Below are 21761 nucleotides of genomic sequence, written 5' to 3' on the forward strand. Positions count from 1 at the left end.
TTTTATTATAAATAAAAATTAGGATCTAAATAGTAGATCTTAGTATCTAATTTATTTTTTATACTTTTAATTTTTATTTTTTGACTTAAATTACTTTTTTTAAAATTTTATTTTATTTTATAAAATCAAATATTTCAAATCAAAGTATCATTTTTTCTATGGATTCGATCCAACTTGCTACTCTCTATATGTTTTTAATTTTTATTGAAGTCAGATTTAATTTGATAATCACAGTGTCTTAAACGACAACATCACGAGTATATCAGCCTTCATGAAGCATAAATCGATATTCGAAAGCTATATAACAGCAACTAAAATTATCTCATACTGCAAGAAATCTAAGCAGAAAGGATTACTCTACAAAATTGATTTCGAGATAGCCTTCTATAGTGTCTCTTGGCGATTTCTCAACACTCTTTTAGAAAAAAGAGGTTTAGGTCCAAGATGGAGGAGGTGGATACTTTCTGTGACACAAACAAACACATCTTCTCTCATTATCAACGGAGCAATTGGTAAATCCTTCAGCAATAAGAGAGGATTAAAATAAGGCAATCCTCTCTTCCTCTTTTTGTTTATTCTCATTACTGATGTTTTAAACAAAATGTTTAGCAGAGCATCTACTAACAACTTGATAAGCAGTCTAGGCCCTTTTCAACCCAATGAGAACATCTGATGCTTGCAATATGTGGATGACATAATTATTTTTTGCAAGGCCACGAAGAAGAATGTCAGCATTCTTAAAATTATCCTATACTCCTTTGAACTTCTCATAGATTTGAGAATTAACTTCAGCAAATCTAGTGTTATTGGACTAGGTTTGCTACCAAAAGAAACAACTTCCTTTGCTCGAATGTTTGGAAGTTCTGCTGGTCAGTTACTGGTTGATTATTTTGGCATACCTCTCCATAGCTCATCCTTGAAGGCGCACAATTGAAACTTCATACTAAAAAAATTGAATAAGAAGCTAGCCGGATGGAAGTCAAAGCTCCTATCTATAGCTGGTCGAAGAACACTTATAAGTTTAGTGCTCAATGCAATACTAGTCTACTGGATGTCGGTCTTCCTTCTCTCACAATTAGAGTTACAGAAAATCAACATTGCCCGTAGGAACTTCTTGTGGGGAGGAGGTGAACGCTGTGGAAGAACCAAATTCCTTGCAACTTGATCAATGGTTTGTCGTCCAAAATGCATGAGAGGGTTGGGGATTAGAAACCTCAAAATCCTAAATCAATCTGTTGTTATGAAATGGTGATGGAACTTCTTCTCTCAGCATGAAAGATCTTGGAAGAATCTAATACAGAGCATCTACTACAAATCTAGGTTACAGTTATAGCCTCTCAGCATATCTTGCAAAGGTGCTTCGTCATTTTAGAGGGGTGTCATCAAACTTGGTGGCATCTTCCAAAATTTTACCACTTCAATGATAGGTAATGGTAAGAAGACATCCTTCAGGCATGATACCTGCTTAAAAGATAGGCCATTAAACTCTTTGCTGCCAAACCTTCATGTTCTTACAATCAACCCTCGAACCAGTGTTAAAGGCTTCCTCTCTAATGAGGACTAGCTCTCAAACTTTAGTCGATCGCTCAGCTTTGCTGCCACTAAAAAATATATCAAACTTATTTAACATTTGTCATACACAAATCTATAAGAGGAAGAGGATAAAAGATTATGGAAATGGAGTACAACAGCAAAGTACTTGGTCAAAAATTGTTACTTGTTCCTGATTGATGGAGGAGTTCACCAGGCAATTGGACAGACACTGTGGTCACTATCACTTTCTGAGAAAGTTAAGATTTTTGGCTGGCTGACCTTTCATGATAAAATTTTGATAGCTAAAAATCTAAACAAAAAGAGAGTGCAGGTCATGCAGCTGTGTCACCTTTGTTATAGGAGTAATGAAACCATTGACCACCTTCTTCTATCTTGTCCTTATTTTACAACTCTATGGACACTGGTAACCCAAGGTTTGTGTTATTCACAGCTCTCAAACAATCTCTCAAGTTTAGAAGGATTGGATTAAATCATTTCTTGACAAAGAATAAGGTAGAGCCTCCGTTTCTCTTCTCCTTACATCACACTGGTTGATTGGAAAAAAACAAAATAACCGAAACTTCCAATTCGAAGCATACTCTATTTTGAAAACAACAAAAAAATCTATCCATGTCTTTGAAGAATGGACAACGCCAACCAGGGGCCCAAAAGGATCAAAAAACTCAAAGCTATCTAAAGAACTAAAATAAATACAGGCACACACCTTAAATTCGAAAAACTTATGGGTAGCTGGATCCTCTACATGGGAGAATGAACCTGTTAACCACCAAGAGCCTTGATCGGAGAAATACCGATAAGACGAATCTGTTGGATTTGCTGGCCTCTTCTACCTCCTTTTTGTACTCTTCTGTTCTCTCAGGCGTTTGGTCTTGAGAACATTTTAAATTACTATCTCAGATAATTATATAAATATTATAATTAAATTATAATATATAGCTCTCGGGGAAATATCTCTTTTTTTTTTCTCAAAAAAAAATAGTGATGATTTTTTTTTTGTACTTTTCTTTAAAAAAAGGCCAATCATTCAATTGTCATAATGATCTAGAATGATAAACAGTCAAACTGATCACATAGTAGACCGGGCCGTTACACATTTAACTTGTTTCATATTTAAAGCTAGCTAGAGGAGCAAAGAGTTTGACATAAATCTTGGAGATATGATCTAACCAAGTTAATATTGTCAAATCTAGATAAATTTTTTTAAAAAAAATCTTGATATCAAGATCCATCAAAAATCCTAAGCAATCATGAGAACATCATTCCTACAACCACTTTCAACATTTGTATAAATCAAATATTAACAAATTATAGGAGAGATTTTTTTCTACAATTTTTCCTTATTTGTAAAATCTTTATTTTTTTAACAAGAAACATATGTGGATATTTTCATGGGTAGGACTGGAATCCTACAACTATAGAATTCTTTGTACACCGCATTTGGTGTAAAAAAGATGCACTGTCTTACCTGATTGGATCACGTAGCCATCGCTTTGCAACGCGCATTTAATGTCTGCAGATCTACTTTTTCATTTGAAATTTTAAATGACGAAAATGCTCATCTTCTTCTGAAAAAATTATAACATCCCATGACCATATTATGATATCTTGTAGTCAAATTATAACTTTCTGCACACAGAATGTCATAAGAGAGATATTTTCGTTATTTAAAAATTTTATAAATTTTTAATGACGAAAATATACTACTCTCTTTATGATTTCTGAAAAAAATTATGACATTCTGAATGCGGAAAATCATAATTTGATAATAGAATATCATAATATGATTACAGGATGTCATAATTTTTTTAAAAGATGAGAAATATTTTCATCATTTAAAATTTCAAATGCAAAAGTGAAACCGCAGGCATTAAATGCGTTATTAAATGTGCGTTGGAAAGCGATGGATATGCGCTCTAATATGGTTGGGTAATGCACTTTACGCTAATTTTATTACACCACATGCGGTGCACAAAAATTTTGTCCATCTGTAAACAGAGGTGCCTAATATGATTGTCTTGGACCGATTGATAAAGGAGTATTCTATGGGTTTAGAAGCTTGGGCTGATCCTCCACCTAATAGCTTAACCTTTCTGGACTGTGAGTCCATGACAAACTAAATGGTATTAGAACCAATTTAACATGCATCACAGTCTCATCAGTCCTATGGATATTTCACGGGGGTTACCAAGCCATCTAGAACTAGGGCCATAGGTGGGCCTCTTCCTCGAATAGGAGCTAATCTGTGACGAGGATGGTATAAGGTAGCCTACATGGGTTTGTAAGCTTGGGCCAGTCCTAATATTAGCTATTATAAAAACGTCATTTTGAAGTAAATGAAATATTTAGTCCTTTTGTTTGTTGTTTTGTGAGTTTTGGAGTTCTTTATATTTGCTTCTTTATCTTGTATGACTACATTATTGGAAAGATCTTCTCCCTCAAGAAGATAAATCATCATGCACACTACAAACTTATTTAGGTAATAGTCAACTGGTAATTTGGAATGGTATCATCTATTTTGGAGCTAGCTGCATTGGTAGAGACATCAAAATTCATTTTTAAGTTCATAAGCATTTTCAGTACTTGAATAATGATGAATGGTGTGAATCTCCACTTTGGCTGGCCTATATTGATATTTGCATTATAATCATTGCTCAGTAGGTGAAAAAGAAGATGTCATGCAACACAAGAGGAGAGCCATTTTGGATTTCACATGAATCTCCACTTTGGATGGCCTATATTGATATTTGCATTAGTATCATATCTCAGGTAGGTGAAAAAGGAAAATATCATGCAAGACAACAGGAGAGCCATTTTGGATTAGACATTAAAGCACTGAAGGAGGAGGAGAAGAAGAATAGGAATATTTATTTCCTTCCATTTAGCATACAAATGGACTGGGAGCTGGGTAAACTTTATTCAATAATTTCAAATTCATATTTATTTCCCTCCATTTAACATGCAATGGACCTGGAGATATAGGTAAAATGTTAATGGCATCTAGCAAGTAAGGTTATCTCCTGGATCCACACCAAATTGCTTGCAGTAATCCTCATAGTATCCGACGCGTTTATTAACTGTTTCTGGGTTCTTGCCATCACACTCAAGAGCACCATTGATCGCTCGAATCGTAGCTCCGAATCCTTGGCCAGAAGTTATGAGTGAATGCACATATTTCATCCAATACCACAAAGCTGTCCTGAATGATATCACAACATCATTAGCCACAGTTTCAGGTGAATTCAGGCCATCGAATCCAATACTTTGTCCTGCAGGACCATAGTTGAAGTTCCAGGATAGTTGAATTGGGCCACGGCCATAGTACCCCTTCCCTGGAACACATGGCCATTGTGTGTCGTTCTCGTCGCAGTAGTCCTTCGATGCGCCATCGATCTCTTCGATGTAGCAGAAATCTGCATCGAAAAATAGAGATTAGTCCTCTTCCTGGATGATTAAGTAGCACTAATTGATGAGATGCCAAGAAACATAAAGGCTACATATGGAGTAAACATAGAAGGTTGTGTTACAAGTCAAAAGCTGGACAGAAATCAAACTAACAGCTAAAATATTGGAGGAAATAATGAACAAAAAGTTTTGGGCATAGGAGATGCTTTTAATGGCATAGGAGATGCACTATTTTTGGGTCTCACATGACTTCTTTTTTTGAGTATCAGGTCTCACATGACTTCATGATCTTGAGCAGCATGTGTTCAAGAATTCTGATATTATCCATAAGCTTTGTTGGTGGGATTCATGGCTACCTAGCTAGTAGAAACGTCTCATTCACCTTGGCAGGTAGAACCGAAGCATATTCCCAAGAGAAATATCTTAAAAATGTTTACTTATATTCCATGGGGAATAAAGAAATTAAGCAGCTACATAATCTTTAAAAAACCGGCATAAGAAGGAAATCAATAGAGATTATACCAATTCCAAGCCTACAACTATTTCAAGAGAAAACTATCATAAACTATTTGTCGCATGAAACCATCATTTATAATTGTCTCATTCCTTTTTTTAAACTCTGAATAAGAACATCCTCAGCCAAAAGTCATTCCAAAGTTCCAGCCGAAGAGAAAAGTAGGGATAAGAATAACATGGGCATGACTATTCGAGTAGGCATAACTTTCCTATTCCAATTTTCCTTATTCTCGACTCAAACGAAGCCTAAAAGAAAAACCAAGAGCAAACACCTCGCTAGACATGTCATGTATCAATATCTTGTTAACTATACTATTCGACTAGTACTTGATCCGTTCCATTCTCTCTATCCGATATAAAATCCTAACCCATAAGCCAACAGGAATAAAGTTATACGTAGGAGGACTTACGTCCGGTCTCATGGGTGACATGAGCGAAGAAGGCTGCAATCTCCCTCTTGGAATCATCCACGGTGCCAACCCGGCCAAAGTTGGGGTAGAAGTCGAGAGCATCAAGGAAGGCAGCTCTCGTGTAGAAGCTCTTGCCGACGCACCCGTTATCCGCCTGATTAATAATTCCATCGAAGAATTGCTGCGTGACGATATCCGCCACCGAGACGTCGTTGGTGGGCGGCGACGACTCGCATGGGCCCTCCCGGCAGCCCGTGCCGCAGTAGTCGCTGCCGGTGCCGCAGTAGCCCCACTGGCTGCAGCAGAGGTCCGGCGAGCAACCGCAGTTCTGGGCGGTGGCGGAGGAGATTATTCCAGCAAGTAGGAAAGGAAGGAATAAAGTTATACTACATCCCATTTTATTGGCAGACATTTGAGCCTAGTGGGGAGAGATATTGGATAGATGGAGTTGAGACTTGGGGAGAGATTTATAGGAGTTGAGGAAGTTTGAACTGAAGCGAGTTGGAGGCTTAATTGGGTGGCTTGACTTGGGCTTTTTTTTTTTTTTTTTTTCCTTTGTAGTGGTGGGAATAGCTGTGGTCTTTGGTGGAATAAGGAGGGCGCCGACAAGCTGATGGTTATTCCAAGCGACTTCGGTGATTTTGTGTCAGATGGTGCAGAATGGAGGGTGTGGATTAGCCAAGATTTCTTAGTGGGTGCTTACAAATTATGAAGTCTCCAATGAGGGTGTGGGGTAGGAGTAAAGGAATGATAGATATTTATACCAAAAAATAAAAGATAAGTAAAAGGATGTATAGATATTTTTGAGTGGCCGATGCATCGCTAGCCACACGTTGTCATGTTCTTTAAATACACATGATGCCTCGAACATGCATTGATTGGTTTTTTTTAAAGAAAAATTTAATGCCCCATCAATTAGTGGATGGGATTTTAACTTCTAATCCCACCAAACTTAAAACTTCCACTTTATTATTATATTTAAGTTTAACATTTTATCCATATTAGATCAACTTGCCCTCAATTAAATATGATTACTCTTCTTTCTTTTTTTTTTTTTTTGATAGAAATATGATTACTCTTCTTTTATGGCTATCCCGTTTGCATATTTTTAGATGTGACGTGCAACAAACATTACACTGGATAATTAAGATGTACACCGGCCTATATGCATGTAGAAGAAGATCTTAAAATTATTTTTTCTTCTCCATCATCTTTTGCAATTGGTCTCAATCCATTAATACTATTGCAGTTGGTCTCGTAACATTTTAAGATAGTCATTACCAAAAAAAATACATTTTATGATAATCACGATGAGCTCCACCTTGTGGTTTTATCCACTTGGAAATGAAAAACTTTTAGCATAATTTTTAACATCTTTTCCTTCAAAAGAACAGGTTGCATTTTTATGCATGTTTGAAATTTGTTACATTTTTTTTTCTTTTCTAATAATTATTATTGCATTGCCTTCAGAGTTCAGGCGAATTGCTTGGATCCAAACTCCACAAACACTTCCAAGGCTCAAACTCAGAAGCTTCTCCATGTGGAGGACTTTTTCCAATTCATGGGAACTTTTATAATTCTTGAAACAATTTTGAAAATTCAAACTCAGGTAAAAAGGGTTTAAGTATTGAAGATTATAGATAGAAACATAGAAGATCTTTAAAAAAAAAAAAGCCATAAACTTTCATAAATTCTTTCAAATGCAGATGGTGGGAATCATGTTTCATGGATGAATGGTCAAAGATTTGGACCTTGGATACCAAAGCGAAAGGAAAGGGACGTACAGTTTATCCAAAAAGTGGGACGTACGGCATGGTATGGCTTGCGACTTTGAATCTTCTTTCTTTCTAGAAGAAAAAGGTGGCACTGCCAGTGATCTTATCATCAGAATTTCCAAAGAAATTAAGGCTAGTTTTTTTAATGAGCAGTTACAAGAGAAAGATGGTGGAAGATAGCAAGGGTTGACATTTGGATTTGACTGTCATTCGGATGCTTTTTCCAGCCTTTTAAGTCCTGTTTTTCCCCCACTTTCCCCTGTTTTTGAACAAGACGGAGTCAATATTCGAGAGATTATCCAAAGATTATAAGGTCCTCCCTGGCTAACTCTAGAATAATTCACGGAAGACATCAAGTATCCCAGAGGTAATCAATACATATGGAGGCCTAAAGCTAAATATTAAAATAATTTTTTTTATTAAAATTTATATAAATTTTTTTTATTAAAATTTATATAAATTTTTTTATTAAAATTTTATTTTTTTAATTTTTTGAGATGTAAAATTTTTAATTAAATTTTTATAATCAAATTCTTCTAATATTTTTTTTCAATTGATAATATAATCAATCTATTTAATCTTTTTTGAGACATTATTGGTCTTAAATAAGAGTTTATTAATTTTAATTTTAAAAAATGTTTTTTTACCGAAGCAACACTAACTAAAATTATTAATATTATTCTAAAATCAATATATATATTTGAAAAAGAGTCAAATCTTTTTATATGATTGAATATGTCCATTGGACTATTATCTTCTATGAGTTTGAGGATTATTTTGAATTTTTTTATTGACTTCTTCTTATTCTAATATTTTTTTATTTTTTTTCATTTGGACCTGGAGCTATAGGTAAAATGTTAATGGCATCTAGCAAGTTAGGTTAGCTCCTGGATCCACACCAAATTGCTTGCAGTAATCCTCATAGAACCCGACGCGTTTATTAACTGTTTCTGGATTCTTGCCATCACACTCAAGAGCCCCATTGATCGCTCGAATCGTAGCTCCGAATCCTTAGCCAGAAGTTATGAGTGAATGCACATTGGTCATCCAACACCATAAAGCTGTCCTGAATGATATGACAACATCATTGGCCAGAGTTTCAGGTGAATTCAGGCCATCGAATCCAATACTTTGTCCTGCAGGACCATAGTTGAAGTTCCAGGATAGTTGAATTGGGCCACGGCCATGCTACCCCTTTCCTGGAACACATGGCCATCGTGTGTCGGTCTCGTTGCAATAGTCCTGCGATGCACCATCGATCTCCTTCTATATAGCAAAAATCTGCATCGAAGAATAGATATTAGTCTTGTTCTTGGATGTCTCTCCGCTTGTAGCTCATGTCTGGGACAGATGATGCCCATCCCGATGGCTCGAAATTCTACTTCGAGATGGAAAGCTCAAATAGACATAAGTCCTCCGCTGCCAGCAACCTGGCATTTGGATTTCCGAATGACATAGCAAGCCACTCCTACCATTCCTAACACCACTAACAAAATTAATCTTGGCAAATTCTGAAGGAAGAGACTCCCAAGAAATGAAAAGAATCTTCTGGATCGCAGTCGGAGTAACATGAGAGTCCTAAGAATCCGGACTGTTAAGAGATGGTTAGCAGCATCGAAATTACTATACTCCACAACCAAGCAAATGGCTCTCTCTAATATTTGATGCTCAAGTAAAACTTAGGCTTCGAAGATCAGATTATTTTTAGAAAGTCAGATTTGATAGACGACATGCACCATCCCATCTCCCTAAGTACGGATCGATGCCTTGATCGTACTCCAACGGATTGTATTTAGGAAGCTACATGCCCCACAAGGCTGACCATTTGCCATCCTTCAAATCAATCTCACTCTAAAAAAACATAGAAGGGTGTGCTTCGTCGACTCGTCTTCCAACCAACAAACTTGGCATAACCATTCGAGTAGGCATAACTGTTGGGTAAATATCTGGTCAAGACACCACCTCCTAAAATCTTTTCAGTACCACGCAATACAGCAGGAAGAAAGAAGAAATAAAACAGAAAACAATCAAATACGTGGATTAGCCAAAAAATGACTCGCCTCTACGGGACATGCAAACTTTATTATGAAAAAAAATATTATAAGAGAAGATCTCATCCTCAACTCTCATGCACTCAATTTTTTTCTTACAGAAAGTTTTTCCTCACAAAAATTCTCTCTCTAGAAAGACCCCCTGAAGCGACCGCTGTCTGCTGTCCAAGAGCCTTGCTCCTTCTCTCAGCGTCGTGTGCTCTCTCTCTTTGGTCCGGGTTCTTTGATTTTCGGCTGTTGAAAGGAACCGTGCATGACCACCAAGCCACACCACACCTCTGTTCTACTGTATCAGGCATTTTAAAGGCTTAAACAACTCAATTAGAACCTGTTTAGGAGTCCTAATCAAGCCCAATCAAGCTTCGGATCGTTGGATTAACACCACAAGTCTTCCAGAGCCATCTGATTGTGACCGAACCATGGAATAGTTTCGTGGACTGTGCAAAATGCATGGGAAATACTCACATGGTCCATGCGGAGAGCCATGGACCGCTTGGTCCACGGTGGACTGGGCTAGAGATCCCAACGCGGGCGCCTGGACTTGGGTCGCCCCATGCATGGACCTGGGCCGCGCTCGTGCTGTGCCCTGCACGCCTGGGCCTGGGCTGGCCCGCGCATCTTTCTCCACTTCGAGTTCCGTGCCGATTTCAAACGCGTATATCTCCTCCGTTCGAGCTCCATTTGAGGTGATCTTGATCTCGTTGGACTCTATTTTTCATCGCGAACCTCGCTGTGGACTCAATATGGACCGAATGTTGAGGCTTCAAATCTTAACAATAACTTTTCTATTCCATTTTTCTTTATTATCGACTCAAACGAAGCCTAAAAGAGAAACAAAGAGCAAATACCCCGCCAGACATGTCATGCATCAATATCTTTTTAATTATGCTATTCAACCGGTACTTAATCCGTTCCATTCTCTCTATCCAATATAAAATCCTATTCCTTAAGCCAACAGGAAGAAAGTCATACGTTGGAGAACTTACGTCCAGTCTCATGGGTGACATGAGCGAAGAAAGCTGCAATCTCCCTCTTGGAATCATCCACACTCCCAACCTGGCCAAAGTTGAGGTAGGACCTGAGAGCATCCAGGAAAGCAGCTCTTGTGTAGAAGCTCTTGCCGACGCACTCGTTATCCACCTGATGATTAATAATTCCATCGAAGAATTGCTGTGTGACGATCTCCGCCACCGAGACATCATAGATGGTGGCTGAAACGTACTCGCATGGGCCCTCGCGGCAGCCCATGCCGCAGTAGTCGCTGCCGGTGCCACAGTAGCCCCACTGGCTGCAGCAGAGTTCTGGCGAGCAACCGCAGTTCTGGGCGGTGGCGGTGGAGATTATTCTAGCAAGTAGGAAGAGGTGGAATAAAGTGATACTACATGCCATTTTGGCGGCAGATTGAGGGTAGCGGGGAGACATGTTAATTAGATGGGAGTTGAGACTTTGAAGAGAGGGATTTGCATATATGGATAGATAGGTTGGGACTTTGAGAAGTTTGAATTCAAGAACGTTGAAGGCTTTGTTTGGTGGATTGACTTGGGATTTTCTTTGTTTCTTTTTTTTTTTTTTTCAATTGAGGTGGGAATTAGTCGTGGTCTTTGGTGGTATGCAGAGTGTCACGGGGCAACTTTCAGCTTCCAAAATTGCTTCCGTGATGGCGCCAACTCCCTTAGCCAGCCAACACCCCAAGGTATGAGACACAAGTGTTTACAGGAAAAAACCCCCAACCTTTTCGTATGGCATGGTGCCGCCTGCGCCCATGCCAAGCCCGTGTCCAAGGCTTCAGTCCTGTGACACAGAGGGAGCCGACATGGTGGTGGTCGTTGCAATCGACTTTGAAGGACATTATGAGTCGCGCGGCGAAAAAGGGTGGGTGTGAGTTAGCCAGGATTTCATTGGGGGTGCTTGCAAATTATAGGGTATACAATGAGGGTGTAGGGTAGGCCTAAACACTGTCATATTTTTGACTGTCCGATGCATCGCTGACACACGCTATCGTGTTCTTTAAATATACATGATGCCTCATTCCTCCGATGATAGGTTCTATTTGGGGTTTGGATTGTATCAAAGAATAATTGATCTTTTTTCACAATGTCAATTGCTCGATTGCATTTTCATCATGATTTATGCTGTATATTTTTTTAAAAAATTATTATATTTTGCAAGTTATACAAAACGTGATCTAATAATTGACATCATAAAAAAAGATCAATCATTTTTTTTTCAAGATACAGCACAATCCCTTTGTTTGCCCATCCAGTTTGCATACTTTTAGACGTGACATATAACAAACATTACGTTGGATAATAAAAATGTGCGGATTACATAGAAACCGACCCATATGCTTGTAGAAGAAGATAAAGAAGAAACCTTCCAAGTTTTTGTTCGAGTTTTGGGAGTGAGGGATGGGGTGTTGGGCTTTATCCATTTTTCCTTGAAATCCATCAATGTGTCATATTTTTTACAATAGTCATGATGAGCTCCATTTTGTGGTTTTATCCCATTTGAAATGAAAAATTTTTAGCTCCCATGTAATTAAGAGGTGTCAATAGGCAGATAGCACACATTAAATATATCCGAATTAGGGCTAACTAAGGCCAACAAAATAATTTTTTTTGTAGTCTTCATTATAACATGTTTTCCTTCTTGATACCGCGGAAAAGCTAAAATCGCGGTGCTTTACTCTTTTGCATGTTGTAGAATATTATAAAATGCAGCATGTATAGAGGGAGTTAACTAGGTCGCATATCACATGTCTAATATTAAGGGTGTCAGCAGTGGAAAGTTGATTGGCCTGCATGGTTTCCACCTGAGGTGGACTTTTTTGATTGATAAGGAGGATCCTATATGTGGCTATACGGGGTATTGCCTCGTTTGTGAGACTATTTTCAATTGGATAAAAATAGTTTAGTTCATTATGTCCATGAAATATGCAAATGTTCTTTTTTTTTAATGATAAATAGCTAGTAATTAGTTAGCCCATCACTTGTTTAAACAAAATTGTTTCCAAAGTATATATTAAGTGGGTGAAAATAGAGAGCTAAGAGTGACTTTAGTGATGGAGGGCATCGGGAGCAATGTTTCGGAGGTTTCATGTAATACCCAATCGATTTGGGCCTTAATTAAAGCCAGTCCAAAGAACCACAAAGCCCAACAAAAAAAAAAAATGAAGAAGACTCTCGAGAGTCTTCTTCTTTCTTCCGACCAGCTCTTAATCGGAGTCGGAAAACAACCCGGGGAGGAGTCAAACTCCTCCCCTCTGACCCTATTTAAAGGGAAGACTCTTCTCTCTCCCCCCACCAAAGAAACTAGAAGCCAAAATGATGAGGATTGCCGGAAATCGCTCATGAAAGCTGTCACTGTGCTCGAGGTAAGCTCCGGCTTCTCTTCCTCTTTTCTCCCCCTTCCTTCTCTTACCTGTGTGCACGATCGTCGGTGATCGGGTTTGTCGGATTTTATTAAAGAAAAAGTTTCCTGTTTCCGCCCCTCTTTTCTTTGATTTTTCGGTGCCAGTGGTCACCGCCGACCGTCAGTCTGACTTCTTCCGAACTGCACCATCGCAGCTCCTCCTGCTGCCGGCCATCGTCGTGCCGGCCACACTTCTGATCGGCCGAACAAGGGGGGACCACACGGTCCCTTATTTCGCCCAAAAGAAACCACGGGAAGAAAAGAAAAAGAAAAGAAAAAAAGAGAGAATTTTCTCTCTCCTCTCTCTCTCCCTCTTCTCTCTCTTCCTTCAGTCTGAATCTTTACTTTCTCTCTCTAAAATATTAAACTTTCTCTCTCTACTTTCTCTCACTAGATTTTTCTCTCTCTAGATTGTTTCTCTCTCTTGATGGATTTCTCTCTCCAAAGTTATGCTTCTAAGATTAGCATAGTGAAAGGTTTCATTTTGATGATTTTGATCGAGTTTAGTGAAGAGTCTGATCCCAAATGAGATTTTAATTTAGAATTTATTTAGATTTAATTTTGAATTAAAATTAATACAAGAATATAATTTTGAATAATAGGTACTGAAGAATCTCCTAAAGGTTAATCCATCTATTCGTTCAGTGGTCAGTGAAAGGTAAGTAATGAATCATCTTCTCGAGATATTTCATATTTATTCTGAAAATAAATATTATTTTTTAAAATTATGCATGATTTATGAAATTATGTTTTGAATAAAAAGTGATTCTGAAATACTATGGATTATTGATTGTATATATGTTCAGTGAAAAATTATGATATATTATGATACAAAAGTATTTTGATCGGATTTATGCTCTCAGCCTAATTATATTGCAGTGGGCTCGGTCAATGGGGATCATACGTTGGTATTTAGTAGATCCTGCCAGTTGGAGTTGTGCACTGGTATTTAGTAGACCCTGCCAGTGAGGGTTGTGCGCTGGTATTTAGTGGACCTTGGTAATGGGGGTTAAACGTTGGTCATAGTTGAGGCTGTTGAGTTATGAGTGTTTTGATTCGAATCGGATTTATGATTATATTGTATATAAATATTTAAAAAGATTGGATTTACATTGAATTAGTATGAAATATATTTTTATATTTATTTACAGTATTATTCTTGAAAATCATATAATATCTGAAATATCTAGTTGAGATATTTATTACTTACTGGGCTGTCTAGCTCATTATCTTTTATTTTATTTTTCAGATTTAGATAATTAATTGCGAGCGTGAAAAATAATATTGGAACAGAGCTTTTAGAGGTGAGATTTAGTATTGTTAACTTTATTGAATTTACATCTATTATTTTATTATTAATGAAACTTTATTAGATGTGAGATATTTGATTTAGTTATTTAAATTAAAGTTGAATAATAATTATTTGATTTTATTCTGCTGTGATGTATTGATATCATGATGAGATGCCTTGCATGCTTGTAGGGAGAGTTCTCTATGAGTATGTGGCGGTTGCCATGACCTCCGGCTCGCGATTCAAGTCGGGGGCGTGACAATTAATATGGTATCAGAGCATAAGTGGATAAACTATATGACATATAGAATCAGACATGAGTATTGGTGGATAGACACTAGGAATATTGGGACAATGACTTATACTGATCATGATATAATTTAGAAACTTAAATTGACATACGTGTACTAGTGGACTGAATCAGAGTGCGCAATGAAAGCATAATGGTTTGAATTGTTCTCAAATAATTAGATTTGATAGATATTATGATTAAAGATTCGATTTTGAAATTAGAGGATGACATGATTTAACATAAAAGTAATCTGAATTTTGGAGGACTTAAGCAGAAAAAAAAATTTGAGGATGAAATTTATTTTTAGGGGGAAAAATGTAATACTCGACCCATTTGGGCCTTAAATCCAGCCCAAAGGCCCACAAAGCCCAACAAAAAAAAAACGAAGAAGACTCCTGAGAGTTTTCTTCTTCCTCTCGACCGGCTCTTAATCAGAGTCGGAAAACACTCCGGGGAAGAGTCAAACTCTTCCCCTCTGACCCTATTTAAAGGAGAGACTCTTCTCTCTCCCCCCACCAAAGAAATCAGGAGCTAAAACGGTGAGGATTGCTGGAAATCGCTCGCGGAAGCCATCACTATGCTCACCTCGATTTCTCGTCGGAGAGGTCACCGGAACTCGAGGTAAGCCCCGACTTCTCTTCCTCTTTTCTCTCCCTTCCTTCTCTTGCCTGTGTACACGATCGTCGGTGACCAGATTCGTCGGATTTTGTTGGAAAAAAATCTCCTATTTTCGCCCCTCTTTTCTTTGATTTTTCAATGCCGGTGGTCACCGCCGACCGTCGATCTGGCTTCTTCCGAGCTGCACCATCGTAGCCCCTCCTGCCACTAGCCATCGTCGTGCCGGCCACGCTTCTAATCGACCGAACAAGGGGGGACCACATGGTCCCCTGTTTCGCCCAAAAGAAAAACAAAAGAAAAACAAAAGAAAAAGAAAGAGAAATTTCTCTCTCCTCTCTCTCTCTCCCTCTTCTCTCTCTTCCTTCAGTCTGAATCCTTGCTTTCTCTTTCTAGAATATTAAACTTTCTCTCTCTACTTTCTCTCTCTAGATTGTTTCTCTCTCTTGATGGATTTCTCTTTCCAAAGTTATCCTTCTAAGATTAGCGTAGTGAAAGACTTCATTTTGATGATTTTGATCGAGTTTAGTGAAGAGTTCGATTTCAAGTGAAATTTTGATTTAGGATTTATTTAGATTTAATTTTGAATTGAAATTAATGTAAGAATATAATTTTGAATAATAGGCACCGAAGAATCTCTTAAAGGTTAATCCATCTATTCGTTCAGTGATCTGTGAAAGATAAGTAATGAATCATCTTCTCGAGATATTTTATATTTATTTTGAAAATAAATAATTATTCTTTAAAATTATGTATGATTTATAAAATTATATTTTGAACGAAAAGTGATTTTGAAATATTATGGATTATTGATTATACATATGTTCAGTGAAAAATTATGATATATTATGATATAAAAGTATTTTGATCAGATTTATGCTCTCAGCCTAACGATGTTTCAATAGGCCCCGTCAATGGGGATCATACGTTGGTATTTAGTGAATACTGCCAGTGGAGGTTGTGCGCTAGTATTTAGTGGACCCTATCAGTGGGGGTTGTGCACTGGTATTCAGTGGATCCCATCAATGGGGGTTAAACGTTGGTCATAGTCGAGACTATTGAGTTATGAGTGTTTTGATTCGAATTGGATTTATGATTATATTGTATATAAATATTTGAAAAGATTGGATTTATATTGAATTAGCATGAAATATATTTTTATATTTATTTGCAGTATTATTTTTAAAAATTATATAATATTTGAAATGTCTAGTTGAGATATTTATTACTTACTGAGCTGTCTAGCTCATTACCTTTCTTTTTATTTTTCAGATTTAGATAATTAATTGCGAACGTGGAAAATAATATTGGGACAGAGCTTTTGGAGGCGAGATTTAGCATTGTTAACTTCATTGAATTTACATCTATTATTTTATTTTTAGTGAAATTTTATTGGACGTAAGATATTTGATTTAGTTATTTGAATTAAAGTTGAATAATAATTATTTAATTTTATTCTACTGTGATGCATTGATATCGTGATGAGATGCCTTGTATGCTTGTAGGGAGAGTTCCCTATGAGTATGCGGTGATTGTCATAACCTCCGGCTTACGATCTCGGATTGGGGGCATGACATTTCACTTTGTTGGTCGAGATTGGTTTTGATAGAGATTTGTATTATGGTGTTCTGATAGGGCAAGGTTATTTAATCGTTGCTTATGGACGGAGGTTTTGAATGTAATCAGACAAGCCAACCTCTTCTCTTCTCTTGTATCAACTTTCTTTTATTATGCTTAATGAAATGGCGATGACTTAGTCCTCATACTTTTCTGAAAAAAATGGCCAACGATTTAGATTATTGTAATGGTCTAGAATGATATTATTCAGTCAAACCGATGCACATTGTAGACCTAGCCAACATGCATTGACAGTACATGTTTAAAGCTAATGGAGGAGCTAAAAGTTTGACATAAATCTTGGAGACATGATCATATAAGAGTTTGATTCACGACAGGGTCATTTCTACAATCATCTTCAACATTTGTACTAAATCAAATATTAATGGATTATAGGGAAGATTCGTTTGTACGATTTTTCCCGATATCTGTAAAATCCTTACCTTTTCAACAAGAAACAAGTGTGTACACTTTCATGGGTAGCACCAGGATCCCACAACAAAAAACAAGGATGCTTAATATAATAATCTCACGTCAATTGATAGTGCTACCTAGGTTTATAAGTTCCTTAAAGGTGGTATTAGAACCAGATCTAATGTGCAACATAGCCTTATCAATCATGTGGATCTACCGAGGTCATGTAGGACTTTGGCTATGTTGGACCCCTCTTCGAGTAGGGGCCGATTTGTGTCACAATGTACCTCATATGGGTTTATAAGCCTAGGCCAGTCTCCATGCAATAACTTAAACCTTTTAGGCTGTGAATCCTTGACATTAACCATTATAAAAGGCCATATTGAATTGAATGAAATATTTAGTTCTCTTCTCTATTGTTCTAGGAGTTCAAGTGTTCTGTATTATTGCTTATTTTTCCAATATTGCTGCTCCATTGTTGGAAAGATCTTCATTCTCAAGAAGACAGATCATCATATGCACTAAAGACTTATTTGGCTAATGGTGAACCGGTGACTTTAGAATGCCAGCACAAATGGTATCATCTATTTCCGCACTAAATACATGGATCGGAGGCTCTAAAATATTCATTTTTAAGTCTATAAGCGTTTTCAGTGTTTGAATAATGATGAGTGGTGTGAAGCTCCACTTTGGATAGCCTATACTGATGATAAGTGCATTATAATCATTGCTCAGGTAGAGAAAAAGGAAAATGTCATGCAACACAACAGGAGAGCCATTTTGGATTTCACATTAAGAAGAAGAATAGGAATATTTATTTATTTCCCTCCATTTAACACACAAATGGACTTGGAGCTAGGTAGACTTTATTCAGTAATTTTAAATTAATATTTATTTCCCCCCATTTAACATGCAATGGACTTGGAGCTCTTGGTAAATCATAATGGCGTCTAGCAAGTAAGGTTAGCTCCTGGATCCACACCAAATTGCTTGCAGTAATCCTCATAGTATCCGACGCGTTTATTAACTGTTTCTGGGTTCTTGCCATCACACTCAAGAGCACCATTGATCGCTCGAATCGTAGCTCCAAATCCTTGGCCAGAAGTTATGAGTGAATGCACATTGTTCATCCAATACCACAAAGCTGTCCTGAATGATATAACAGCATCGTTAGCCACAGTTTCAGGTGAATTCAGGCCATCGAATCCAATACTTTTTCCTGCAGGACCATAGTTGAAGTTCCAGGATAGTTGAATTGGACCACGGCCATAGTACCCTTTCCCTGGAACACATGGCCATTGTGTGTTGGTCTTGTCGCAGTAGTCCTTCGACGCGCCGTCGATCTCTTCTATGTAGCAGAAATCTGCATCGAAGAATACAAATTAGTCTTGCTCCTGGATGATGATGTAGCACTAATCCATGAGATGTCGAGAAAGATAAAGGTTACAGTAAACATATATAGAAGGTAACCTGTAGATATTTGGTTGTGTTACAAGTTAAAAGATAAATTGGAGGAAATAATGAACTTCCTTCCTTTGGGTGAGTTTCCTTATTCCTTTCTTTTTTTGTGACCATCTGTACGGTTTGGCTTGTGTCAGTTGTGCAGCTTAGATCGATGCTTTTAATGGCATAGGAGATGCACTGTTTTTGGATCTCACATGACTTCATGATCTTGAGATGCATGTGTTCAAGAATCTGATATTATCCATAAGCTTTGTTGGTGGGATATTCATCGCTAGCTAGTAGAAAAGTCTCATTCACCTTGGCAGGTAGAACCAAAGCATATTCCCCAGAGAAATATCTTAATAATGTTTACTTATATGCCATGGGGAATAAAGAAATTAAGCAGCTAAATAATCTTTGAAAAACCGGCATAAGAAAGAAATAGAGATTATACCAATTCCAGGTCTACAACTATCTCAAGAAAAAACTATCATAAACTATTTGTCGCATAAAACCATCATTTACGCCTGCTCATTCTGTTTTTTTAAACTCTGGATAAGAACATCCTCAGCCAAAAGTCATTCCAAAGTTCTAGCCGAAGAGAAAAGTAGTAGGAATAACTTGGGCATAACTATTCGAGTAGGCATAACTTTCCTATTCCAATTTTCCTTGTTCTCAACTGAAACGAAATCTAAAAGAAAAGCAAAACCCGATACAAAATCCCACAGTATAAGCCAACGGGAATAAAGTTATACGTAGGAGGACTTACGTCCGGTCTCATGGGTGACATGAGCGAAGAAGGCTGCAATCTCCCTCTTGGAATCATCCACGGTGCCAACCTGGCCAAAGTTGGGGTAGAAGTCGAGAGCATCAAGGAAGGCAGCTCTCGTGTAGAAGCTCTTGCCGACGCACCCGTTATCCGCCTGATTAATAATTCCATCGAAGAATTGCTGCGTGACGATATCCGCCACCGAGACGTCGTTGGTGGGCGGCGACAACTCGCATGGGCCCTCGCGGCAGCCCGTGCCGCAGTAGTCGCTGCCGGTGCCGCAGTAGCCCCACTGGCTGCAGCAGAGGTCCGGCGAGCAACCGCAGTTCTGGGCGGTGGCGGAGGAGATTATTCCAGCAAGTAGGAAAGGAAGGAATAAAGTTATACTACATCCCATTTTATTGGCAGACATTTGAGCCTAGTGGGGAGAGACGTTGGATAGATGGAGTTGAGACTTGGGGAGAGATTTATAGGAGTTGAGGAAGTTTGAACTGAAGCGAGTTGGAGGCTTAATTGGGTGGCTTGACTTGGGCTCTTTTTTTTTCCTTTGTAGTGGTGGGAATAGCTGTGGTCCTTGGTGGAATAAAGAGGGCGCCGACAAGTTGATGGTTATTCCAAGCGACTTCGGTGATTTTGTGTCAGACGGTGCAAAATGGAGGGTGTGGATTAGCCAAGATTTCTTAGTGGGTGCTTACAAATTATAAAGTCTCCAATGAGGGTGTGGGGTAGGAGTAAAGGATGATAGATATTTATACCAAAAAATAAAAGATAACTAGAGGGATGTATAGATATTTTTGAGTGTCCAATGCATCACTAGCCACACGTTATCATGTTCTTTAAATACACATGATGCCCCGAACATGCATTGATTGGTCTTTTTTAAAGAAAAATTTAATGCCCCGTCAATTAGTGGACGGGATTTTAACTTCTAAGCCCACCAAACTTAAAACTTCCACTTTATTATTATATTTAAATTTAACATTTTATCTATATTAGATCAACTTGTCCTCAATTAAATATGATTACTCTTTTTTTTTTTTTGATAGAAATATAATTACTCTTCTTTTATAGCTATCCCATTTTCATACTTTTAGATGTGACGTGCAACAAACATTACACTGGATAATTAAGATGTACAGATTATGTAGACACCGACTCATATGCGTGTAGAAGAAGATCTTAAAAATTTTTCTTCTTCTCCACCATCTTTTGTGGTTGATCTCAATCCATCAGTACGTACTATTGCAGTGGGTCTCGATATTTTTTAAGATGGTCATTGCCAAAAAAAATATATTTTATAATGGTCACGATGAGCTCCACCTTGTGGTTTTATCCACTTGGACATGAAAAATTTTTAGCATAATTTTTAACATCTTTTCCTTCAAAAGCACATGTTGCATATTTATGCATGTTTGGAATTTGTTACATTTCTTTTTCTTTTCTAATAATTATTATTGCATTGCCTTCAGAGTTCAGACGAATTGCTTGGATCCAAACTCCAAAAACACTTCCGAGGCTCAAACTCAGAAACTTCTCCATGTGGAGGACTTTTTCCAATTCATGGGAACTTTTAGAATTCTTGAAACAATTGTGAAAATTCAAACTCAGGTAAAAAGGGTTTAAGTATTGAAGATTATAGATAGAAACATAGAAGATCTTTTAAAATAAATAAAAAAAAAGCCATAAACTTTCATTAATTCTTTCAAATGGAGATGGTGGGAATCATGTTTCATGGATGAATGGTCCAAGATTTGGACCTTGGATACCAAAGCGAAAGGAAAGGGACGTACAGTTTACCCAAAAAAGGGACGTACGGAAAGGTATGGCTTGCCAGTAGTTGACTTAGAATCTTCTTTCTTTCTAGAAGAAAAAGGTGGCGCTGCCAGTGATCTTATCATCAGAATTTTCAAAGAAATTAAGGCTAGTTTTTTTAATGAGCAGTTAGAAGAGAAGGATAGTGGAAGATAGCAAGGGTTGACATTTGGATTTGACTGTCATTCGGATGCTCTTTCCAGCCTTAAGTCCTGTTTTTCCCCACTTTCCCCTCTTTTCAACAAAACGGAGTCAATATACGAGAGATTGTCAAAAGATTACAAAAGTCCTCCCTGGCTAACTCTAGAATGGTTCACGGAAGACATCGATAATCCACATGATGAATGCCTTAGATTTCCACATCTTCGTTTGCCAACATGTTTTATCTC

The 21761-nt window shown here is 37.6% G+C and overlaps 1 protein-coding gene and 1 pseudogene across 1 annotated transcript; both read right to left on the bottom strand.

Annotated features, from left to right (window-relative positions):
- Nucleotides 1-4551: 4551 nt before the first annotated feature.
- LOC105051630 (uncharacterized) lies at nucleotides 4552-20065 on the bottom strand. Its single transcript, XM_019852627.3, has 5 exons — nucleotides 19561-20065; nucleotides 18302-18711; nucleotides 15371-15589; nucleotides 5883-6300; nucleotides 4552-4964 (listed from the first exon to the last, which is right to left on the bottom strand). The coding sequence occupies exons 1-5, from the start codon at nucleotides 19970-19972 to the stop codon at nucleotides 4552-4554; spliced, it is 1872 nt and encodes a 623-aa protein (XP_019708186.2). The 5' UTR covers nucleotides 19973-20065.
- LOC109506229 (endochitinase EP3-like) lies at nucleotides 8495-11097 on the bottom strand (annotated as a pseudogene).
- Nucleotides 20066-21761: the final 1696 nt, after the last annotated feature.

Source organism: Elaeis guineensis, chromosome 9, assembly GCF_000442705.2.
Source record: "Elaeis guineensis isolate ETL-2024a chromosome 9, EG11, whole genome shotgun sequence".
Taxonomy (NCBI): domain Eukaryota; kingdom Viridiplantae; phylum Streptophyta; class Magnoliopsida; order Arecales; family Arecaceae; genus Elaeis; species Elaeis guineensis.